Source organism: Nomascus leucogenys, chromosome 7b (genome assembly GCF_006542625.1).
Source record: "Nomascus leucogenys isolate Asia chromosome 7b, Asia_NLE_v1, whole genome shotgun sequence".
Lineage (NCBI taxonomy): Eukaryota > Metazoa > Chordata > Mammalia > Primates > Hylobatidae > Nomascus > Nomascus leucogenys.
This window is the reverse complement of record NC_044387.1, coordinates 4,795,661-4,818,358: the sequence shown is the minus strand read 5'-3', so window position 1 is coordinate 4,818,358 and position 22,698 is coordinate 4,795,661. Positions and strand designations below refer to the sequence as shown.

General features: G+C 40.2%; 1 protein-coding gene across 2 annotated transcripts in view; it reads left to right on the top strand.

Moving 5' to 3' along the window:
• The window catches only part of ATXN10 (ataxin 10), a 174,039-nt gene that overhangs the window by 5,792 nt on the left and 145,549 nt on the right, over positions 1–22,698 (top strand). For both annotated transcript variants that reach the window (XM_003281267.4, XM_030815375.1), the window contains exons 2-3: positions 12,474–12,665; positions 15,753–15,835. In XM_003281267.4, the coding sequence (XP_003281315.1) occupies positions 12,474–12,665; positions 15,753–15,835 (275 nt within the window). The remainder of the gene's footprint in view (positions 1–12,473; positions 12,666–15,752; positions 15,836–22,698) is intronic.

The following is a 22,698-nucleotide window of genomic DNA, read 5'->3' as shown; positions in this document are numbered from 1 at the left end:
GGTAAACTTCTTGAATAAAGTGGGCACATCACATTCACTGTACGCCTGGCATCTAGCATAGAGTTGATAGTGGCAGATGCTTATCAGTTTCTTGAGTTGCTGCAATTTCTATACCTTATTACTCATTGCACTTGCTTGGTCTTTTTCTTAGTCATGTAGACAGTAATGTTTTTTTCAGCTTCTATCAGTATAGCTCATTTTTTCTCTTTAATCTGCTTAGACAAAATGAGGTTTTCATTGGTGTTTAATTTAAAAATTAAAAAAAAAATCAGGCCAAAAGATCTTAAAAAAAAATGAAAAGGCAAGTCCTGGACTTAGAGAAGTATTTAAAATATATATGATAAAGAAGTTGTTTCAGAATATATAAAGGACTCCTACCTACAACTCAGTAAAAAAGACTCCTACAACTCAGTTTAAAAATTGGGCAAAATCTGTGCTTTACAAAGAAAAAGGCCAATAAGCATATGATAAAGCGTTCCAAATCATTAGTCATTAGGGAAATGCAGTTAAAACTACAGTGAGAGACTACTGCATACCGTTTAGGATGGCTATTATCCAGAAAATGGAAAAGAACAAGTATTGTTGAGGATGTGGGGAAATGGGAACCCTTGTGTGTTGCTAGTGGACATGTAAAATGGTGCTGCCACTATGGAAAATAATTTGGTGGGTCCTCAAAAAGCTAAGCATGGAATATGACCAAGCCCTTTTACTCTTAGGTATATGACCGAAGAAAATGAAAAAGGACAAATACTGTATGATTCTGCTTTTATGAAATACCTAGAACAGTCAGACTTGTAGAGACAGAAAGTAAATTAGAGGTTACTAGGATTTGGAGAGAGGGGAAATGGGGAGTTACTGCTTCATGTTTACGGAGTTTCTATTTGGGTGTTAAAAAAATTTTGGAAGTAGAGGTGATAGTTGTACAACATTGTGAATATAATTAAAGCCATTGAACTGTAGACTTAAAATGAACAAAATGGCAAATTTTATGTTATATATATGTATTTTACCACAATTAAAAAAATTAATAATACAATGTACCAAAATCCGTTTAATTGTACACTTTAAGTGGGTGACTTTAGTGTGCCACGTCAACCCTATCTCAATAGTGCTGTTATAAACAAAACCATAATAAGATACCTCTGCATCCCTATTAGAATGGCTACAATGAAAATGAGTGACACTGAATTTTGGTGGGCATGTGAAGCTATATATTTATGATTTTTAAAAAGTCACATTGTTTGGAGTGGAGGGGTGTGTTTAAAATGTGAACTCCTCCCTCACTGCTGTTTTTGTTTCATAATAAAATAGCCTTTTATGTATCTTTTTCCCTACTCAGTAGTGCCTTTGTTGAAGGGAGGGACTTTCTGGTGTTTCTTAGCAGGGTGCCTGACCCATTTTGGGTACTCTGTAAATGTTGAACTGAACTGAATAGAGCAATGAGGAGCCAGTAGCTCCAGTGAGCCAATCAGTGATTACTCAAATTACTAAAATGCTACTGATTACTTTACCATGTAATTCATTCATTGAATCATACCACACATGATATATGTAAGATCTGTGCTTAGTGCTGCAGCTGTGATCGATATGATAAAATTAACTATGTGTAGCTTACTTTGAACTATTAACATAGGAGTAGCTCACATGCTATTAAATTATTAAGTTTAATAAATCTGTAATTTGCTAAAAATGTATATTTGTAATTTATATTTACAAAACAAATTTGTAAATTTGTAAATATAAATGTCTTAAGCCTTCGTTCCTTTGCTTATACACACTCCTCATTTACCCTCAAGGTTGAGTTATCATTTCACTTCCCTTTGAAAGCCGTTTCTGACCTCCAGGTGCTTTTGCCCTGTATTCCCTTGGCACTCTGTGCTTACCTCTTTCAAAGAACTTCACATAGAGTATTACAATCACTTAATTACCTACCAGTCTCACTAGACTGAGAGCAGCCTGAGGCCAGGACTCTTATTTACCTCTGTTTTCAGTACCAACTTTCAGGCCTACCACATAATGAGCATTCAATAGTATTTTTATTATTTTCTTGAACACCTAATTTTCTTGAGCCATGAGAGAGAAAATGAGAGCATAGAAGGAAGACTTTAATTAGGAGGGGAAAGGAAACGTTAAATATGACAGATGACTGATTTCAAGGGGTAAGAAATGACTTGGTATTGTTACTTGGTTGTATAAATATGTTGACTAACCTTCATAAAGAAAGTGAATAGATTAAGCGCTTTAGAGGTCAACATACCACAGAGGTAAAAAATAAACCTATCCATCTGTGTATACACACGTACATGGATTTTCCCCGGACGTTACTGAGCCTCTGGCCAGCAAGTGTCTTTACACGAAAACACACAAAAACCCAAAAAACAAAAACCCACACGAGTCATCAGCTTGGCTAAGGATGCCATATGGCGTTTTGACTCAACCGTGATTCAGCTCAACTTTGTTGAGAGAGAACATCAATTAACTTACACTATAAAAAGCATATTTTAGAGTGTGCTGGCAATTTCCTTTATTTTTACCTATGCCATGAGCTGGAATGCTACATGGAATTGTTTGGTAAGGTGTTCTGACTCAGCTTCAAAATACAGAAGTGGTCAGTGTGAGCCACCTCATACATTCAATTATCTTAAATGCATGAAGTAGACAGGAAAGAGTTTGAGCCAGCCAATCAAAATAAATAAGGTTAGGATTGTGACCACCAGTACCCTCAGAGCAGAGTTTCTCAGCTCTTTCATTCTTCCAGTCTTTTGTGGTGGTCACTGGACCCAAGGGCTTGGTCACTGGACTGTGGGCAATGACACTCAAAAGCAAAGGAACTGGGACTACCACTAGGGCGAGCTGGGCCCTCTGATGGCCACAAGCTTAGAGAAGTTATTAGAGTTAACAAGATGATCCATAAGTGAGGGATGCTCTTTCATTATAGCTATTGAGGAGTCTCTTTGTGTACTGCTTAGAACAGTGTCTGGCACCTAATAGACACAGTTTAAGTGTTAGCGTTATCGTTGTTGGTGTCATTGTCATCATCATCATCAATGAGAATATTATAAAACTATCAAAAGACATTTAAAAAGACTTAAATGGTAAGATACACCATTGTATTATAGGAAACCTCAATAACAAAGACATCAATACCTCCCAAATTGACCTATGGATTCAATGCCATTCCTAATAAAATTGCAGCAGGGTTTTTGCTAGAAATTCACAAACTGATTTTCTAAGTTATATGAGAAACTCCTAGGTTTTCTCTTACTCTCTGAACTCTCATCCCATAAAGGCTTTTTTTTTTTTTTTGAGATAGGGTCTCACTGTGTCACCTAGGCTGGAGTGCAGTGGTGCTATCACAGCACCACCATGCCCTGCTAATTAAAATTTTTTTTTTGTTTTTTTGTAGAGATTAGCTCTCACTATGTTTCCCAGGCCAGTCTTGAACTCCTGGGCTCAAGCGATCCTCCTGCCTCAGCCTCCCGTAGTATTGGGATTACAGGTGTGAGCCACTGTGCCTGGAACCCTTTAAGGTTTTTTACATGAATCCTTTTCTGACTCCCCAGTTCTTAAGATCCTTCTCTATGCCCTCAGCAAAATTCTCTGTATCCTGAACTTCTGTAAACATCCATTCATCATCTTGATCTAAATGAAATATGGCTCTGAGGACATGCCTTTCCCAGGGTTCTTGAAAGTGGGAGGCTGTTTTCTCTCCTGCACTCAGTATAATGCTTGGCTCAAAGGTGTGGTAGTTCTCTTTGATTGTCATTGCTGCTTTCAGACCTTTTTCCTCCATAGACCACTCCAACTTTTAATCTCATGACATCACAGTACCACTTGTTTAATCACTTTTGTAGTTAAAAGAGACCTTTGGGTCAGTCTGCCTCATTCCTTGAAGAGTTTAGCCCTGTCTCACTTTTCACTCTATTTCTTCTCCTGTCTTAAATCTTGGTTATTTCATTGTTTATATAGATTATCCTTTCATTATCCTGACCTCGAATTTCTTTGACTCCCTTAGTGAGCTTGACCTCCATCCCATCTCAGCCACATATTGCCATACCTTACTTAGACTTTATCCATAACTGTAGCTGCCTTCCCCCACAATCTCAAGAGTCCCAATCCCTGTTTTCTCTTTAGGGCCCCTGCTTCATCAAGTCGTTAACCTCACCAGGACCTACAGTCTTTTGACCCTATTTCCTATTTACTACCCCTTTTGTTTTTCATTCCCCTTCTTAATGTTCACATTCCCATCTTGATCTGGCTTAGATCCATGGATGAGTAATAAGAGCATTTTTTAATGTACATCCTCAACTCCACTGCCTCCTCTCTAAACTTTGTTATGTTTGCCCAGTAAAACTCCAGCTCTGGTCAAATCCAACTTGTTTCCTTTGTGCCAGTACCCAAATAGCTGAACAAGGCTAGAGAAAAACGTACAGCCGTGCAGACTGCTCTCACTTTAACTTGCTGATCACTAACTAAGGTGGCCCTTAATGCTGCCTGTCAGTCTCGCTGCTTGCCCTGGTCCCTTGACTCTCCTGCTCCCTGAGTCAGGTATTTCATGCCCCACTCTCTTCAAACCTCCATCCCATCTCCCTCATCCTCACTCTCAGCTCTCTGAAAATAGGAGCAACCAGAAGATAATTTCCAGGAACTCTCATCACCCTCTCTGCCCACCTACTTGCATCTGTGCCCATAACCTGCCTTTGCTTCTGGTCTGTGAATGAGCGGTCTTGCTGTGAATATGAGCTCCCCTTAAGTTTGCACTAAATTCCATTGCCTTTTGCATACATTGCTCCAGCAGTCTTCTTCCCTCCCCTGTTAAAAATCATCAATTTTACCCTTTCTATTGGATTGCACTCATCAGTTTATAGATCTGCTGTGATTTTTCCGATACTAAGAAAAATCTCTCCCTCCATTTCCCTGAGTGATAATTCTTCCCAGATCTCAGAACTCAGTCCTCAGACCTCTTCTCTTTTCTGCCTATATTTACTTTCACAGTATTTTCACTCAATCTTGTGGCTTTAATAACTTCCGTTTGCTGGTGACTAACATTTTTCTTTAGCTGGACTTTTTTTTTTTTTTTTTGCTTTTTTTGAGACAGGGTCTTGCTCTGTCACCCAGGCTGGAGTGCAGGGGCACGATCTGCAGCCTTGACCTCCCAGGCATAAGCAGTTCTTCCAATCCAGCCTCCTTTGTAGCTGAGACTACAGGCATCCACCACCACACCTGGCTATTTTTTTGAATTTTTTTGTAGAGACAGGGTCTTACCATGTTGCCCAGTCTGGTCTTGAACTCCTGGCCTCAGGTGATCCACCCGCCTGGGCCTCCCAAAGTGCTGGGATTACAGGCATGAGCCACTGCACCTGGCTTAGCTAGATTTTTCTCCTGAATGCTAGACTTGTTTATTCACCTGACTACTTCACATTCTACTTATATTTCTCCTGATCCTCTCATCCACCAGATATCCTCAGAGTACTCTTGTTTCTGTAAACAATAAATACATCTTTCAATTTATGGCTCAGGCTAAAGTTTTGGTGTCATCCTTCACTCCCCTTTTTTAGACACCCTCATAAGAATCCATCATCAAGTCCTATTGGCTTTATCTTTAAAATATCCAGAATTTGATTTCTATTTACCATATCTGCTGCTTTCCCTCTGCTCCAAAAACAGCCTCCTAACTGGTCTCCTGCTGTCTTCTCTTCCTTTAAGATTGATTCTTTACAAAGTAGCCAAAGAGATCCTTTTAACACGTAAGTCAGATGATGTCACCCCTCTGCTCAGAACCTTCCATGGGCTGGGCGCGGTGGCTCACGCCTGTCATCTCAGCACTTTGAGAGGCCAAGGCTGGTGGATCACCTGAGGCCAGGAGTTTGAGACCAGCCTGGCCAACATGGTGAAACCCCATCTCTACTAAAAATACAAAAATTTGTTGGGCATGGTGGCACATGCCTGAAATTCTACCTACTTGGGAGGCTGAGGCATGAGAATTGCTTGAACCTGGGAGGCGGGGTTTGCAGTGAGCTGAGATCCTGCCTCTGCACTCCAGCCTGGGCAACAGAGCAAAGCTCTGTCTCAGAAACAAAATGAAAAAAAGAACCTTCCATGGCTTCACGTCAGGATAAAAGCCAACGTCCTTCTACAGCCTACTGTGCCTGTGCAGGGTGGCTCCATCTTCTCTCTCTGAGTCGCACTTCTCTTTTCTCACTGGGGTTCATTGAAGCCAGCCCTGACTTCCCCGTGACGTGCTCTGTATGCCTTTGCCTCTAGTCCAAGCTCTTCTCCCAGCAAGATGCATAGTCGGCTCCCTCACCTTCTTTGGGTTTGTGCTCAAATACTACTTTTAAAATAAGGTTTAAATAATGTCTTATATACAAAATCTTTCTCTAAGAATATAAAGACATTCTCTTTTTATTTTCTTCCAAAGCCTTGCAATTTTGTCTTCTATATATTTCTAAATCCACCTGGAGTTACTTTTTGGGTAGTGTAAGTAAGGATCCAATTCAGTTTTTTTCCTTCTAGATTAACAGTTGTTACAGCACCTCTTCGAGCACAGTCCATCTTCCCCAGGTCTTTAATGCTATCGATAGATGCCATTTAACAAGTTACCATGTATACACAGTTCTGCTCTTGGGCTCTCTTTTCCAGTGGTTGATTTTCTGCCTCTGTGCTAATTTCACCTTTTCTTAGCTTCTCTTTCTTTCATTTTCTTTTCTTTTCATGTTTTCTTAGAGACAAGGTCTTGCTCTGTCACCCAGGCCTGAGTGCAGTGTTGTGATCATAGCTCACCACAGCCTTGAACTCAGGTTCAAGCAGTCCTGCATCAGGCTCCCAAGTAGCTGGGACTACGAGGCACAGACCATCAAGCCCAGCTAATTAAAACAATTTTTTTTTTTTGTAGAGATAGGGTCTTGCTATGTTAGGCAGGTCTTGAACTCTCCTGGCTTCTGCCTCTCAAAGCACTGGAATTATAGGCACGAACCACTGCGCCTGGCCGCCTTAGTTCCTTTCATTTAGCACAGTGCATTTGTTCTGATGAAACATGAATTTTGAATGTGATGAGGACAGTGGGAAAGAGGAAGTGTGTGGTTTTTGGGGAGTGGGGAGAGGACTGGTATGTTTGGAGCCCTTTAAAGCAGGGGTTGCCAAACCATGGCCAGATCTGGCCCACTACCTGTTTTTTTTTATGACCCATGAGTTAAGAATGGTTTTTTGCGTTTTTAAATGGTTGGGGAGATAATAAAATTTCATGACAACATGAAAATTATATGAATTTAAATTTTAGTTTCCACAAACAGAGTTTCATTAGAGCCCAGCCATGTTCACTTGTTTAGGTGTTTCCCATGGCTGCGTTTGTGCACTGGGGGAGTTGAGAGTGTGACAGAGGCTGTTTGGCCATCAGAGCTAGAAATATTCACTCTCTGACCCTTTACAGAAAAAGTTTGTGACCCTGCAAAATGGATTGGTCTGGGTTGTCAGGACAGCTTCAGAATCCTGGATGTGACAGAAGAGGAGAGAAGAGTGTGAAAAGAAGTTTTGAGTTCAGTGCAGATTTCAAAATTTTATCCTAGGCTGTTTGTGGCAGGAGATACAAATGTTTTTATTTTCTGTTTTTGTTCAATCCTGCCCAGTCAAATCAGCAAGATTATGGTTTTAAATAACAACGAGTGATTGTTATTTTAATCTCTGAACTTGTGTGGATTTTAATAGTTTTTCTCACTGGCAGTTGTTAAACTACTCTAAACCACATATGCCAGTTTTTAAGTAAATCTAAGGTATTAGAATAAATCTTTTAACAAGTATGAAGGTCTTAGTTGTAGCATTACAATGACTAGCATGTAGCTTTTTTTTTTTTCAGTAGGAGGTCCCACCTGATGATTTAACTGTAAAATGTATATACATACAGTATATTAGACCTATCTAACCTGTTACATATAATCACAGGTAGTTTTCTTTAATTTTACTCAAACAGGACTTGCCAAGATTAAACCCTACAGATCTGTTCAAACTTGAAGGAAATGAAATTCTACCTTTTGTATAATTCAAAGGATTTTTTTGGTTCTGTAATGTAACATTTCATTTATACATTGTCTTCAGGGTATGCATTCCTTTCTAATAGGAATGTCTAACGGTTGAATTTTAATTGTCCTTGTAAGTACTTTCCGCCTTCTGTGAATGAAGTAGCTAAGCTTTTTAAAGTCTCTGTACATTTTTTGTTAGTTTGGTTAAAGCAGAAATGACAGCAGTTATTATTAATAACGTTTGTAATATTGGAGTGATTGATCTTTACTATTTCATTGTCATTAATCATTACACATACTTAGCTGCATTGTCTTTACAGTGAACGTAGATTTTGCAGACAAGAGTATACTAGGACTACTCTGGATCTGTAATGCCAAATAGTTTTCTTTCAAGGCTGTAGAGAAGGTAAAGATGTATAGAAGAGTTAAATGCTTTCATAGTATTTACTGTTACTGAATAAAAGCTTCTTTGTCCTCATCTGATGAAACTTGTTGACATATATTGTATAAAAATATAGTGAATAGAAGCTATAGATATTTATTATATGACTCTAGAGGAAGAGTTTTACTGACACCATTTATAAAAGGAAACAGACATCTAAAACATGTTCTTTGCTCTTAAGAAATTTAAAATACAGTTAATTGGGTTATAACTCCTCCCAGACCCTCAGGCTTATCCACTGTATCATTTAATGGGAAAGGAGAAATTCGATGTTTGCTTAATAGAAATCATAAAATATCTACATGATATTCACATCTTAAAAATCTGACAGGTTTTTAAGTTTCTGAGTAGAGATTATATGGATTTCTTAATGGGAAAGGGAGGGTTGAGCTGATGCCTCACTTTCCCCTTCTTTCCGTTGCTGACTCAAAGAGCACTGGTTTCACTGCCTATGTCAGGCCTAATTCCTGGCTCTGAGCACAAGCTCTGTAAGTGCTTGGATTACATAGCAAGGCTGTGATGCAGTCAGGGGCCACTTTTGAGTGTGCGAACAGTCTCATCACTGTTTAAAACTTGAACAAATTCAATTAATGGGTGCCAATTCTGGGCCCTAGAGATATAGAAAAGAATAAGATAGTCTCCATTTTTCAAGGACTTAACAGTCTAGCTGGGGAGATAGGATAAGTAAATCTTATCTGATGTGGACAAGTTATTCCAGTCCTACGAACAGAGATCCAGGGCGGCACAGAGGGAGTCTGTTTGTCTGGAAAAGTGGAGGAGTTTCACCAGGTCTGAGTTTTCCAAAGGTTTAAAAGGAGATGCAGGCGAGGTGCAGTGGCACACGCCTGTAATCCCAACACTTTGGGAGGCCGAGGCGAGCAGATCACGAGGTCAGGACCAAGATCAGCCTGGCCAAAATGGTGAAACCTCGTCTCTACTAAAATACAAAAAAATTAGCCGGGCGTGGCGGCGTGTGCCTGTAGTCCCAGCTGCTCAGGAGGCTGAGGCAGAAGAATCGCTTGAACCCAGGAGGCGGAGGTTGCAGTGAGCTGAGATCGCGCTACTGCACTCTAACCTGGGCAACAGAGCAAGACTCCATCTCAAAAAAAAAAAAAAAAAAAAAAAAAAGATGTAAGTTTCTCCCAGGCAGAGGATTAGGAGATTTGGAGAGGACTTTCTTCTCGTGGTGGGGTATGTTTGAGCAAAGACAGAAGATTGGCGAAATCGAGGGTTTTCAGGAATCCATGGTTTACAACCTGGGGAGAGCATATGACAGTGATCACAGCTCCACATTATTTTTTCTTTATACTGCAAACGCGAATTATTGTGTGCCAAATAGATGCTGTCATGATTACTCTTTAGTCGCTATTAATAGTTATTTGGATTTCAGGAATCTTTTGGTTGGCCTTAGCTCAGTTAAATGCTTTTCATTTGGTTAAAATTATTATAAAGGCATGGTGCATATATAACAAATTACCATGTAGCATTAGGAATTATTCACAACATAGTTCATGAACTTAATATTTATTCTGTGGTCGGGATAGCATTTTTCCCGTTTTCTTTAAGAATATTGCTTTTCTTCTATCTTGTTTAGTCTGTACCATAGTTTGATTCCAAAGCTTTTGCTGTGCTAGATACCAATTTTGAGTAAAACAGATGTTAAGATTGCAAGGAATGACTTCAGGGAAGAGCATTCACAGGGGAAAGGTGGGTTCCCTTGTGAGAGGCAGACGGCAAAGGATCAGGTGAAAGAAATAATTCTCGCTGCTTTCTTACAGCTGTAAATACACATTCTTAGTCCTCTCAGTAGGAAAAGAGAGGCGTTATTGAAGCTTATTCAAGTTGCAGAGGTCTACTTTTATTTGACTATAGCATTAAATAATAAATGGCTTCAAAACTTCATGCAGATGGGGCAGATAGAGGTGATTAGATGTGTTCTTTGTCCTAGAAATTGTGATCAGCCTTAGCATTCTTCATAGTGTTTTAAACTCCCGGGTATTTTCTTAGCTTATTAGTGGCTACAATATATTTGGTACTCCTTAAAGCTACCTTAAGAGTGTTAGTGAATCGGCCAGGCGCGGTGGCTCACACCTGTAATCCTAGCACTTTGGAAGGCCGAGGTAGGCAGATCACGAGATCGGGAGTTTGAGACCAGGTTGGCTAATATGGTGAAACCCTGTCTCTACTAAAAATACAAAAATTAGCCGGGCGTTGTGGCGTGTGCCTGTAGTCCCAGCTACTCGGGAGGCTGAGGCAGAAGAATCGCTTGAACTCGGGAGGCAGAGGTTACAGTGAGCCAATATCGCGCCACTGCAACTCCAGCCTGGGCGACAGAGCAAAACTCCGTCTCAAAAAAAAAAAAAAAAAGAATGTTAGTGAGTATTCTTCTATTCTTCTTATGGCAATGTTGTCACTAAAAAATGGCTTATATACTTGTGTCATATAGTTTATTGAGGCAGGATTAGTGCTGTAGCCTTGAATTTTCATTTTTTAGTTTGGTCACTCGGTTGCCAAGACACTGAGTCAAAGTTTCATTATCTACACTCAGAGGGCTGACTGGGGGAGACATAGACAAATTATTTTATGTGCAGTTTCCCAGTTTTTAATTAATTTATACTCTGCCTCTTTCAAAACCAAGTTTGAGATGCCTTAAAAAATAAATACGAGAAAAAGATAAGGGGGGAAATTAGGGATAGTGGAAAAGCCAGATAGAAAAAGTAAGGATTCATATTGTTTGGGTCATAAATTTGACTCCAGACTTAAGAAAGGCCCCGATAGAGAGAAAACATAATAAGTAATGTGAGTTCTATTGTCTGTTCGTAAGATAAAAACACACATCACTTGGTATATAAGAAGCCATGGTACTGAAGTTCAAGGAGAGAAGTGTTTCCTCTGCCCCCGGAAAAGGGGCCTCCATAGGTGTCTCCTGCAGCAATTGAGTAGCTCTGTAACCTGGGCAGCTCAGTGTCCGGAGTTCTGAATGAACATGTAGCTTCCTGCTGGTCTGGCTCAATCCAAGGGTGAAAGGTGGGGCACTGTGAATCTACAGCGAGAGCAGAAGGAGAAAATTCATATGGTCTAAATCATTTGGCATTTATAGAATCTCTTAAATTGTCCAATGTGGCAACTTTCCTTCTAACGTTAAAAGAGATTTGCTGTTTCTTTAGGGGATTTATGGAATGAGGAAGTTGGCTTGCATTTAGGTGCCATGTTGCACAAAAAATTCTTATCTTCAGAGCTCTGGAATGATAGCCAGTGCAGGCAGTACTCCTGGCATGAGAGGCACGCAGAGACTGAGATGCCCAGAGGGTACAGCCACAGGTTCATCTTTCTCCCTGGGCATACATTCTTGGTGGAAGAACGGGCACACTTTATATTCTCCTTCTCTCCTTTCTCTCCCATCTATGTAGTTGACTGTGTAGAAGTTTGGTGTGTGTGTTGTCAGCCTCACTGTGTCTACAGAGTAGATAGTATCCTTGTCCTACAGGAATACTGTTTCTTATAACTGAACTTAGGTACGTATCGGGTGACAGAGGACTGGGTATATTCTCTATCTAGGACATTAAATAAAGATACTCTGTTCTGATTCAGGGCAAATCCATAAGCATGAGCAGTCACTGGAACTGGGATTTGGGTTGTTATGGGTAGTGGAAGTACTCAGGCCAGAGTGCTTTCAGTTGGCCTTGTGGCTCTGCCAGTTATTGGCTGAGTGATTTGTGCAAGTTACTTACCATCTCTGCTTCACTTACCTTATCTGTAAATGGAGAGGACAGTGTTGGCTTCATAAGGCTATTGCAAAGACTGAGATAATACATGAGAAGTGACAAGAACACTATCTGGTGCATAGCAAGTGCTCAATATGTGTAGGTCTTTTATTTGGTGTTGTAAATTAAGGAGCTAAAACAGTTAAGCCTAGCGTACCTCCCCACAATAGTAGATAAAAGCAGTTTTCTGAACAGGACATTTGGAAATCATAATCTTTTTTTCTGATTCGTGATAATTTTATCCTTTTTCAGAGAAACAGCACCCAGGACTATCTTCCAAAGAGTTCTGGATATCCTAAAGAAATCTTCTCATGCTATTGAGCTTGCCTGCAGAGATCCATCCCAAGTGGAAAACCTGGCTTCCAGTCTGCAGTTAATAACAGAATGCTTCAGGTGTCTTCGCAATGCTTGCATAGAGTGTTCTGTGAACCAGAATTCAATCAGGTAGTTACACATATACCTTGGATTCTGTTTCTTTGTATATGTGCATGCTGGTTCTGTCATTTGGTTTATCTGTTAGAAGTTGTTTTGGGCTGGCTGAGGTGGCTCATGTCTGTAATCCCAGCATTTTGGGAGGCTGAGGCAGGAGGATTGCTTGAGTCCAGGAGTTCAAGACCAGTCTGGGCAACATGGCGAGACCGTATCTCTACAAAAAAATACAAAAAATTAGCTGGACATGGTGGTGCGCACCTGTAGTCCCAGCTGCTCAGGAGGCTGAGGTGGGAGGATTGCTTGGGCCGGGGAGAGGCAGAGGTTGCAGTAATCTGGGATGATGCCATTTCTGCAGGCTGGGCCACATTTTGAGACCCTGTCTTAGGAAAAAAAAAAAAGTTGTTCTGGCATGATAGTATCACCCACTGTTATTGTAGGATTGCCCTTTACATCTGCGGGGAGAGGCCCTCTACAGGCCTTGCCATTGGAGTCTCTCTGACTAGTGTATAAAATAATAGAGTGTGTTTAACATTAGGGGTTAGGTTTCTTGTTTGTTTTTATCACATGTTTTGAAGTATTTGGTTCTTCATAGTGTTTTGAAGCTGATTTTGAGTCTTTGTTCCTAGATTTTACCTGCCTAAGTTTATATGCAGTTCTTGACCTCAGGTTGTAAATGTTTTAATTACTTTTAATGTTTTAATTTGTTACTCTTACGTTTGAACAAGAAGCATATTTTGTAAATTTACAAGATGACCTGTCTTTCCTAAAGATCGTGTAAAGTTCCAAGCTCTGCTTCCACCTATTTTATGATGTGCACATTTTTAAAAGTAGTTAAAACATGAGCAGGCGAGCTGTCCAGTGCTCTTCTTTGCTTTTACATGTTACTGTCTCCTCCCAGAACCCAGCATCTTTCTTCTTTGATTTTATGGAACCTGCTTTTTATTAAAAATTTTTACTTGAAGTCAGAAGCCACAAACAGGATGCTCACTTTCTTTCCTGGACTTGGATGTAGACAGAGCCTCCAGGCTTCCCTGTCACCACTGTGACGGGTGAGCTTGGGCTGGTCCAGAAGCCATTTGAGGGACTCCCTTCGGTTAGACACATATACCCGAGGCTTTGATATGATTAATGAGATTTTTAAGATCAAAGGAGAGAGGGTAAAAAGTGAGTCGTGTAACTTCAATACTAAACCAAACCTGCCATCCGTTTGCAGATAAATGGATAGAAACAACAATAATCTTGATAATAATAGTAAACATTCTAAAACATAACTAGTTATATGCTAGAAGCATCTGGCCAGAAAGGCTAGTTTCTTTTGTCCTTTTCCAGTCAAAAGGTGCTCTAGTGTGATCGGGAAGGAAAGGAGAGCCTTAGAACTAACTTTTGACTGTGGCTGGCAGATACAGCTTTGTGCTTGGCTAACCTTGGTGGGGAAGGGAGCGAGCATTCGTTGAGCCTGCCTTCGGCATTGGGCTTTGTCCCAAGTGCTTTGCTTGTAGTATCTTCTTTAATTCTTAGAACAAACTCAATAAATTTTTCCATTTTTACAAAAGACAAAACTGTAACTTGGAGAGGTTAAATAACTTGTCTGAGAGTCACTTGTTAAGTGAGAGAGGCTGGGAACATTCTCTCCATATCCAGACATCTGACTCTAAAGCTTAAGCTTAACAAGCAGTCTGCCCTTACTGTTCTGAGCTTAAGCTCAAAAGCAGTCTGGGCCAGGCGCGGTGACTCACGCCTGTAATCCCAACACTTTGAGAGGCCGAGGCGGGTGAATCATGAGGTCAGGAGTTCGAGACCAGCCTGGCAAGCATGGTGAAACCCTGTCTCTACTAAAAATAATTAGCTGGGTGTGGTGGCACACACCTGTAGTCCCAGCTACTCTGGAAGCTGAGGCAGGAGAATCGCTTGAATCAGGAAAGCAGAGGTTCACTGAGCCAAGATTGTGCTACTGCACTTCATCTTGGGCAACAGAGTGAGACTCCCATCTCAAAAAAAAATGCAGTGTACTCTTGCTGTCCTGAGCCTTACATACTGGTCCTGTTGCGGATGACTGCTCCATCTTGACCCTAGACAGGTGACTTGGTCTTCCTGAGTATCAGTTTTCTCCTCTGTAAAACTGGGTAAGCAATGTCTTCCAAACAGGCTGGTTATGGGGTGTAAATGAGAATACTTACGTAAATGCCTAATGCACATTGTGTGCTCAGTAAACATTAAATGTTTCTGCCTCTGCCTCAGGAATGAATGTACAACACAAGTTTATGTTAATAACTTTCTTTCAAAGCAGTCAATTTTTATTTTCTTTTTTGAGTAATATATGCAAACTATAAAAATTCAAACATTACAAAAATAGATACTATGACAAGTAAGTTATCGGTGGTCTTTTGGTAGGGCCAGCCAAGCAAGGGCTGTGCTGTTTGTGATAATATCTTTTTATTGCATGCAACTTACGGTTGGGCTGAAATGAAAATGAACATTTAAGGGTGTTAATTTTTCTGCCTCTTCCCTTCTAGGATTGTATTATTTTCACTGTTGATTTTTAAAGGAAAATTTCAACCATTTAGGGCAGCAATTTTCAGAAAAGAATTTTCTAGTTAGAAATACTACAAAGAGTCTAGTAAAGACTTTGTGGCCAAGCTTAACTAAGGCCAGTATTTCTGAGCCAGTCAAGATTCAGATTGCAGCTAGTACATATTTTTCTGATGTTTTATTTTAAGTTGTTAAAGAAAGAGTTAATCAAAAGGTGTGATGCTATTAAGGCCTAGATCTTTTTACATCTTTTGCACTTTGTGTGGACTGGGACTGTTTTTGCCAAGAATGCATGGAATGGGGTATAATACAATAAAGCAAAGAATCTGAGTCATGGGAAACTTCAGGAAGTGCTCAAAGAAAACTGTTGGAAGCAGTTAGCTCTACATGTAAATATAACCTCTATTGCTAGGGTTGCTATAGTTTTCCTGTAAAGAGCCAGATAATAAATAATTTAGGCTTTGTAATCTCTGTCAGATTTCTCAGCTCTCCCACTGTAGTGCAAAAACAGCCATAGACAATATATGAATGAATGAACATGTCTAATTTTGTCTTTTTTAAAAAACCCAGGAACTTGGATACGATTGGTGTTGCTGTTGATTTGATTCTTCTGTTTCGTGAACTGCGAGTGGAACAGGAATCTCTGTTGACAGGTAGCATGCAATATAATTCATGGATTATTTATATCTTTATAAAGCGTTCAAAACCAGTACTTTGAGCATTAACATCATTCATTGAAACACATGTTCTGTATTTCATGAGATAGGGAAACTTTAATAGTGAAATATTAAAGAATTATAAAGTTGTAGCAACTTCCCTTCCTGAATGGCTGAATTTTGTTCCTTCCACATTTGTATGTTGAAGTCTGTCTGTTCCAGTTGCTATAACAAAATGCCTTAGGCTGGGTAGTTTATAAACAACAGAAATGTATTGCTTACAGTTCTGGAGGCTGGAAAGTCCAAGATTAAGGTACCAGCCGATTGGGTGTTTTGCGGGGGCTGCTCTCGTCTTCATAGATGGTGCCTCTTGCTTTGTTCTCCTGTGGTGGAAGGTGGAAGGCAGAAGGTGTAAACAAGCTCTCTGGGCCCCTTTTATAAGGGCACTAATCCCATTCACGAGGGCTCCACCATCATGACCTAGTCACTTCCCAAAGGCCCCATCTTATACTAGCATGTTGGGGATTAGATTTCAGCATAGGAATTTTGGAGGGGCACAGATATTCAGATCATAGCATGGTCCTAACCCCCAGTACCCAGAATGTGACTGAATTTGGAGATAGGGTCTTTAAAGAGGTAATTAAGGTAAAATGAGAGTATATGACTGGTATCCTTATAGGAAGAGGAAATTAGGACATGGCCATGCTCAGAGTAAAGACCATGTGAAGACACAGGGAGAAGATGACCTTCTGCAGGCCAAGGAGAGAGACCTCAGAAGAAATCAGCCCTGTTGACACCTTGATCTTGGATCTCCAGCCACCAGAACTGTGTGAAAATAATTGTCTGTTGTTTAAGCCATTCAGTCTGTGGTAAGACTAATAGACCATCTTTTAATATTTATGAATGTGACAGGCCCTGGTCTAGGTTTTGGGTGTGATTCAGACAGTGACCAAAACAGACAAAAAGTGTCTGCCCTTAGAGAACTCACATTCCGTTGAGGGGAGCCACATGTTAAGTGTCTAAGTTAAGTATCTAGTGTGATGAAAATGGAACTTAGCTCTGATTGTTAACGGTTGTTGACTTGGGATTAAGAGAAACACCACGCTTCTTTAGACTCATTAGTAGAATGGTTTTGGTCTTTGTTCTTCTAGCATCAACACCTTTCCTTTGGTCAGTGGTTATTATCTTAACATAATGTTTAAAAAAAACATAGATTTTTAATATATGATCTCTTTGTCCCAGGAATTGAAATACTTTATGGGTAAACCTAAATTATTTGATAAGAAAATCTTGATGTAGGCTGGGTGCCGTGGCTCATGCCTGTAATCCTAACACTTGGAGAGGCCAAGGTGGACAGATTGCTTGAGCTCAGGCGTTCGAGACCAGCCTGGGCAACATGGTGAAGCCCCGTTTCTAAAAAAATACAAAGGTTGGGTGCAGTGGCTCACGCCTGTAATCCCAGCACTTTGGGAGGCTGAGGTGGGCAGATCATTTGAGGTCAGGAATTCAAGACCAGCCTGGCCAACATGGTGAAACCCCCTCTCTACTAAAAATACAAAAATTAGCTGGGCGTGATGGTGCATACTTGTAATCCCAGCTACTCAGGAGGCTGAGGCAGGAGAATTGCTTGAACCCAGGAGGTGGAGGTTGCAGTGAGCCGAGATCATGCCATTGCACTCCAGCCTGGGTGACAAGAGTGAAATTCTGTCTCAAAAAAAAAAAAACAAAAATAACAGGGCATGGTGGCACACGCCTGTAGTCCCAGCTACTTGGAGGCTGAGGTAGGAAGATTGCTTGAGCCTGGGAGGTGGAAGTTGCAGTGGGCTGAGATCACACCGCTACACTCCAGCCTGGGTGACAGAGCAAGACTGTGTCTCAAAAAAAACAAAAAAAAACAAAAAAAACAAAAAAAAAAACCCAGAAAATTTTAATGTAAATTTCCAGGTGGATAAGTTAGATGTGCTAAATTATAGGTTAAATTTTGTTGTTGTTGGCCAGGCACCATGGCTCACGCCTGTAATCCCAGCACTTTGGGAGACCGAAGTGGGCGGATCACGAGGTCAGGAGATCGACCTGGCTAACATGGTGAAACCCTGTCTCTAGTAAAAATACAAAAAATTAGCTGGGCATGGTGGCGGGCGCCTGTAGTCCCAGCTACTCGGGAGGCTGAGGCAGGAGAATGGCGTGAACCTGGGAGGCGGAGCTTGCAGTGAGCCGAGATTGCCGCCACTGAACTCCAGCCTGGGCGACAGAGCAAGACTCCATCTCAAAAAAAAAAATTGTTGTTGTAATAACGTCTTTATAATTCAATGAATGAGAAGTCTCCAGTTGCATTTAAAATATGATTTGACTTACAAATTGTTTTATATACAGTTTTAATGCCTCTACTTCGCATGAGGCATATTTCTTTTTTTTTTTTTTTTTTGAGACAGAGTCTTACTCTGTCGCCCAGGCTGGAGTGCAGTGGTGCAATATTGGCTCGCTGCACCCGCCGCCTTCCTGCCAAGTTCAAGTGATTCTCCTGCCTCAGCCTCCCAAGTAGCTGGGATTACAGGCCCCTGCTACCAGGCTCGGCTAATTTTTTGTATTTTTTTAGTAGAGATGGGGTTTCACCTTGGCCAGGCAGGTCTTGAACTCCTTACCTCATAATCCATCCGTCTCGGCTTCTCAAAGTGCTGGGATTACAGGCGTGAACCACCGCACCTGGCCACATGAGGCATATTTCTATTGATGTTAATATGTGTGCTTCTCTTGGTAGATAAACAAGAACTAGAGGTGATGGTCTTTTTTCACAGGTGAAATAGGCTAAATTAGCGTGTTAGAGCCACTGTCTGGCTTGGTTTAATTTCTGTGATTTCTTAGTGTTTTCATTTTAAACTCAGTTTGCTAAAAATTCTTGGATCTTGCTATTTGATTTTGAAGTATTCCTTTAGGAAATGGTAATTAAAAATTAATTACTTCCTTTAGGAATTTACACACAAAGTGCATCGCAACGTTTTTTTGAGCATCAGTTTTTAAAATAGTCTCAAGAAATTGAAAGGATGTAGGATTTAGTTGTGAAATGTTTTTACGACATTATATATTTAAAGATACTTCTGTAGCTCCATTTTATAATAAAATGGAAGCATCAGTACTCAAAATTGGGGAATTATAAATTAGCAGTAAAGTCCGTGTTTCACTGTGTCACTTGGGAAGGCAGCTATTTTGAGGTCTCTGTGTGGTATAGTAATTGAGAAAGAAAGTTCAGAATGTACTGTGTTTTATAATTGGTGATCCTGATGGGACGGGCAGTGTGGCGCTCCAGAGCTGCAGCGCTGTGGTGGGCTGAAGGAGGTTTCTCTTTTAATGATATATCCTAAATAAAGAAGCAAAGGGGAAGTGCTGTATAAATGCTGTGATTAAATAACTATTAGAGTGGAGCCAGCCCCTCCACCATGTGCTGGATTTCCTCGCCACTTGCCCACGCAGAAGCATTTCTCCTGAAATTATCCCCTTGCTCTCAGGCAGCCTCTGTTTTTTTCCTCTTTACTCCATCATTTTCATCAGCATATAATATGCTCTCCCATTTTTCATTTAAAAATATCTTCTTTTGACTCCATGTCCCCCTCAGTCCAGTATCTCGTTTTTCTGCTCTATCCCAAATGTGCTACAAAAGATGTATTTAGTTTTTGCAATATATGGTAAAAGATTATTTCATCCTTCACAGGATTACTTTTCACTGAAGCAGGTAGATGACCTAGGAAAAACTTTAACGGAGCAGATATCTGAAACTACTTTTATGAACCAGTTTGTCATCGAGGACTAAATTAGTTATTTGGTTGTTAGCTTGGCTATTCACTCATATTCACTAGTCAGGGAGGGTAGATTCTTACAGACTTGTTACATGTTAGCTGTATTAAGAGTTGTTCTTAATTTAGGTAGTTACATTTATATGAGTTTAATTATTTTTTATGGATGTGAGATTCACATATTGTTAACTATTTTAAAGTGAACAATCGAGTGGCATTTAGTACATTCACAGTATTGTGCAACTACCATCTCTGCCTAATTAAAAAAAAAATTTTTTTTTTTTTTTGAGACAGAGTTTCGCTCTTGTTGCCCATGCTGGAGTGCAGTGGCACAATCTTGGCTCACTAGTCTCCGCCTCCCAGGTTCAAGCAATTCTGCCTCAGCCTCCTGAGTAGTTGGGATTACAGGCACCCACCACCACGCCTGGCTAATTTTTGTATTTTTAGTAGAGATGGGGGTTCACCACGTTGGCCAGGCTGGTCTTGAACTCCTGACTTCAGGTGAACCACCCACCTTGGCCTCCGAAAGTGCTGGAATTACAGGCGTGAGCCACCGTGTCCAGCCTAAAAATCATCCTAAGAGGATACCCTGTTTTCATTGAGCAGTCGCTCTCTTTCCACCTCCCTGTAGCCCCTGGCAACCACTATTTTGCATTCTGTCTCTGTAGATCTATCTACTCTGGATATTTCATATAAATGGAATCATAGAATTAATTATGTGACCTTTGGAGTCTTACTCCTTTCACTTAGCATAATGTTTTTAAGGTTCATCCACCTTGTAGTGTGTATCATTACTTCGTTCCTCTTTATGGTGGAGTAATACTCGGTTGTGTTGATATATCACATTTTGTTTATCCATTCATTGTTTGTTGGACATTTAAGTTGTTTCCACCTTTTGGCTATCATGAGTAATGCTGTTGTGAACATGCTGGTACATGCAATTGTTTATCTGTTTTTAATTCTTTTGGGTGTATACCTAGGAATAGAATTGCTGGGTCATATGGTAACTCTGCTTAACATTTGAGGAGCTGTCAGACTTTTCCATAGCAGCTGAATCATATGACTTTTCACCGACACCGTATGAATGTTCCCATTTCTTGCATCCTTGCTGACTCTTTCTTTCTGTGTTGTAGTCATCCTGGTGGGTGTGAAGTGGGAGTACTTCATTGTGGTTTTGATTTGCATTTCCTAAATGATCACGTACTTACTGGCCATTTGTAAATCTTCTTTGGAGAAATGTCCATTTGAGTCGTTTGTCCAGTTTTTAATTGGGCTGTTTGTGTCTATTTCTTGTAGAGTTGTAAAGGTTTTCTATACATTGTAGATACTTTGGATAATATTGAATCTATAGATCAATTTGGGAAGAATTTTTGTCTTAACACTATTGAGTTTTCAAGTTCATGAATATGGAACATCTGTCTATTTATTCAGGTCTTATTTAATTTTTCAGTTGTGTTCCTATTTAGTAGATGGCTTGTGTTTAGCCACAGATACTACTGGAAGGGTATTATTGAGGCAAGAAGGAAAACGGAAAGGAAGTAATATTTCTCATCACCTTGAAAACGGCAGTTAGTGAAATGACCGAATTTTAGTTGAAATTCAGCAATGAAATTTGGATTCAACAGTGAAACTTAGAAAAAATTTTATGGTGTGTTAGTTTAAACCTAATACAAATAATCTTTTTAAAAGTATTCTGGTTCCTAACAAAGTGCCTGTACCTTTTTGACTCTTTCTCTTTGAGAACTTTATTCTAGGTAGATTTTTTAGCAGGGTATGTGTGCCAGTTTTTTGTTACCACACTTGAGGTGAGAACTGTAATTACATTGCCAAAATAATATTTAGAGTATTATTTTCAGGGAATAATTGCAGTGGTATGACGAATATATTATGCTCATCAAATTTTATGTAAACACAAGCATGAGTTATTTTAATGGAGTTATTGGTGTTGTTTTTGGACTTTATTCTTTCTTAATCTGTAAAAATAATGTTGGGATTTTTGAGGGTCTTCATAACATTTGCAGTATTTACATAAAGATCAGTTGATAAGCTGTTTGGTAAAGTAAACTGTCATTTGTACCTGTCTGGAGTTTTCTTTTCTTGTTTCTAGGACATCTTTAAGCCTTTTCCTTTTCAGAATTGTGTTCTGATCCCGAGCATGAATCTTAGGTGCCTGATGAGTTGTTGGATCAGTTGGTTTTCAGATCAACCTATACTGTTGGCTTTTTGCATGTTCAGTTTTATACAGATCTGAGTGTTAATATTCTAAAATATTCAGTAGAAATCTTTTTTTTTTCTTTTTTCTTTTTTTTTTTTTTGAGACAGAGTCTGGGTCTGTCTCCCAGGCTGGATGCAGTGGCTCGATCTTGGCTCACTGGAACCTCCATCTCCCGGGTTCAAGCAATTCTCCCTGCCTCAGCCTCCTAAGTAGCTGGGATTACAGGCGCCTTCCACCACGCCTGGCTAATTTTTGTATTTTTAGTAGCGACGGGGTTTCATCACGTTGGCCAGGCTGGTCTCGAACTCCTGACCTCAGGTGATCCGCACCCCCATCGTCTTCCCAGAGTGCTGGGATTACAGGTGTGAGCCACTGCACCCAGGCGATAAGTTAATTAATTTTGTATGTAGAGTATATTGTTTTGGTAAGGCATATTAATTATTATTTATTTATTTATTTTTTTTTGAGACTGAGTGAGACTCTGTCTCCCAGGCTAGAGTGCAGTGGCATGATCTTGGCCCATTGCAACCTCTGCCTCCCAGGTTCAAGCAATTCTCATGCCTCAGCCTCCCGAGTAATTTTTTTTACTTTTAGTAGAGATGGGGTTTTGACATATTGGCCAGGCTGGTCTTGGACTCCTGGCCTCAAGTGATCCACCCGCCTTGGCCTCCCAAGGTGCTGGGATTACAGGCGTGAGCCACCGCTCCCAGCCACAGCATATTCATGTTATTCCCAAAGTGAACTTGTGGAGAGAGACCTTAATTTTTAAAAGAAGCAAGCAGAAACTTTCTGTTTAATAACATGGAGAATATTTCTTAAGATGCATTTACTTATTGTGTTTAATGATTTATTTATTT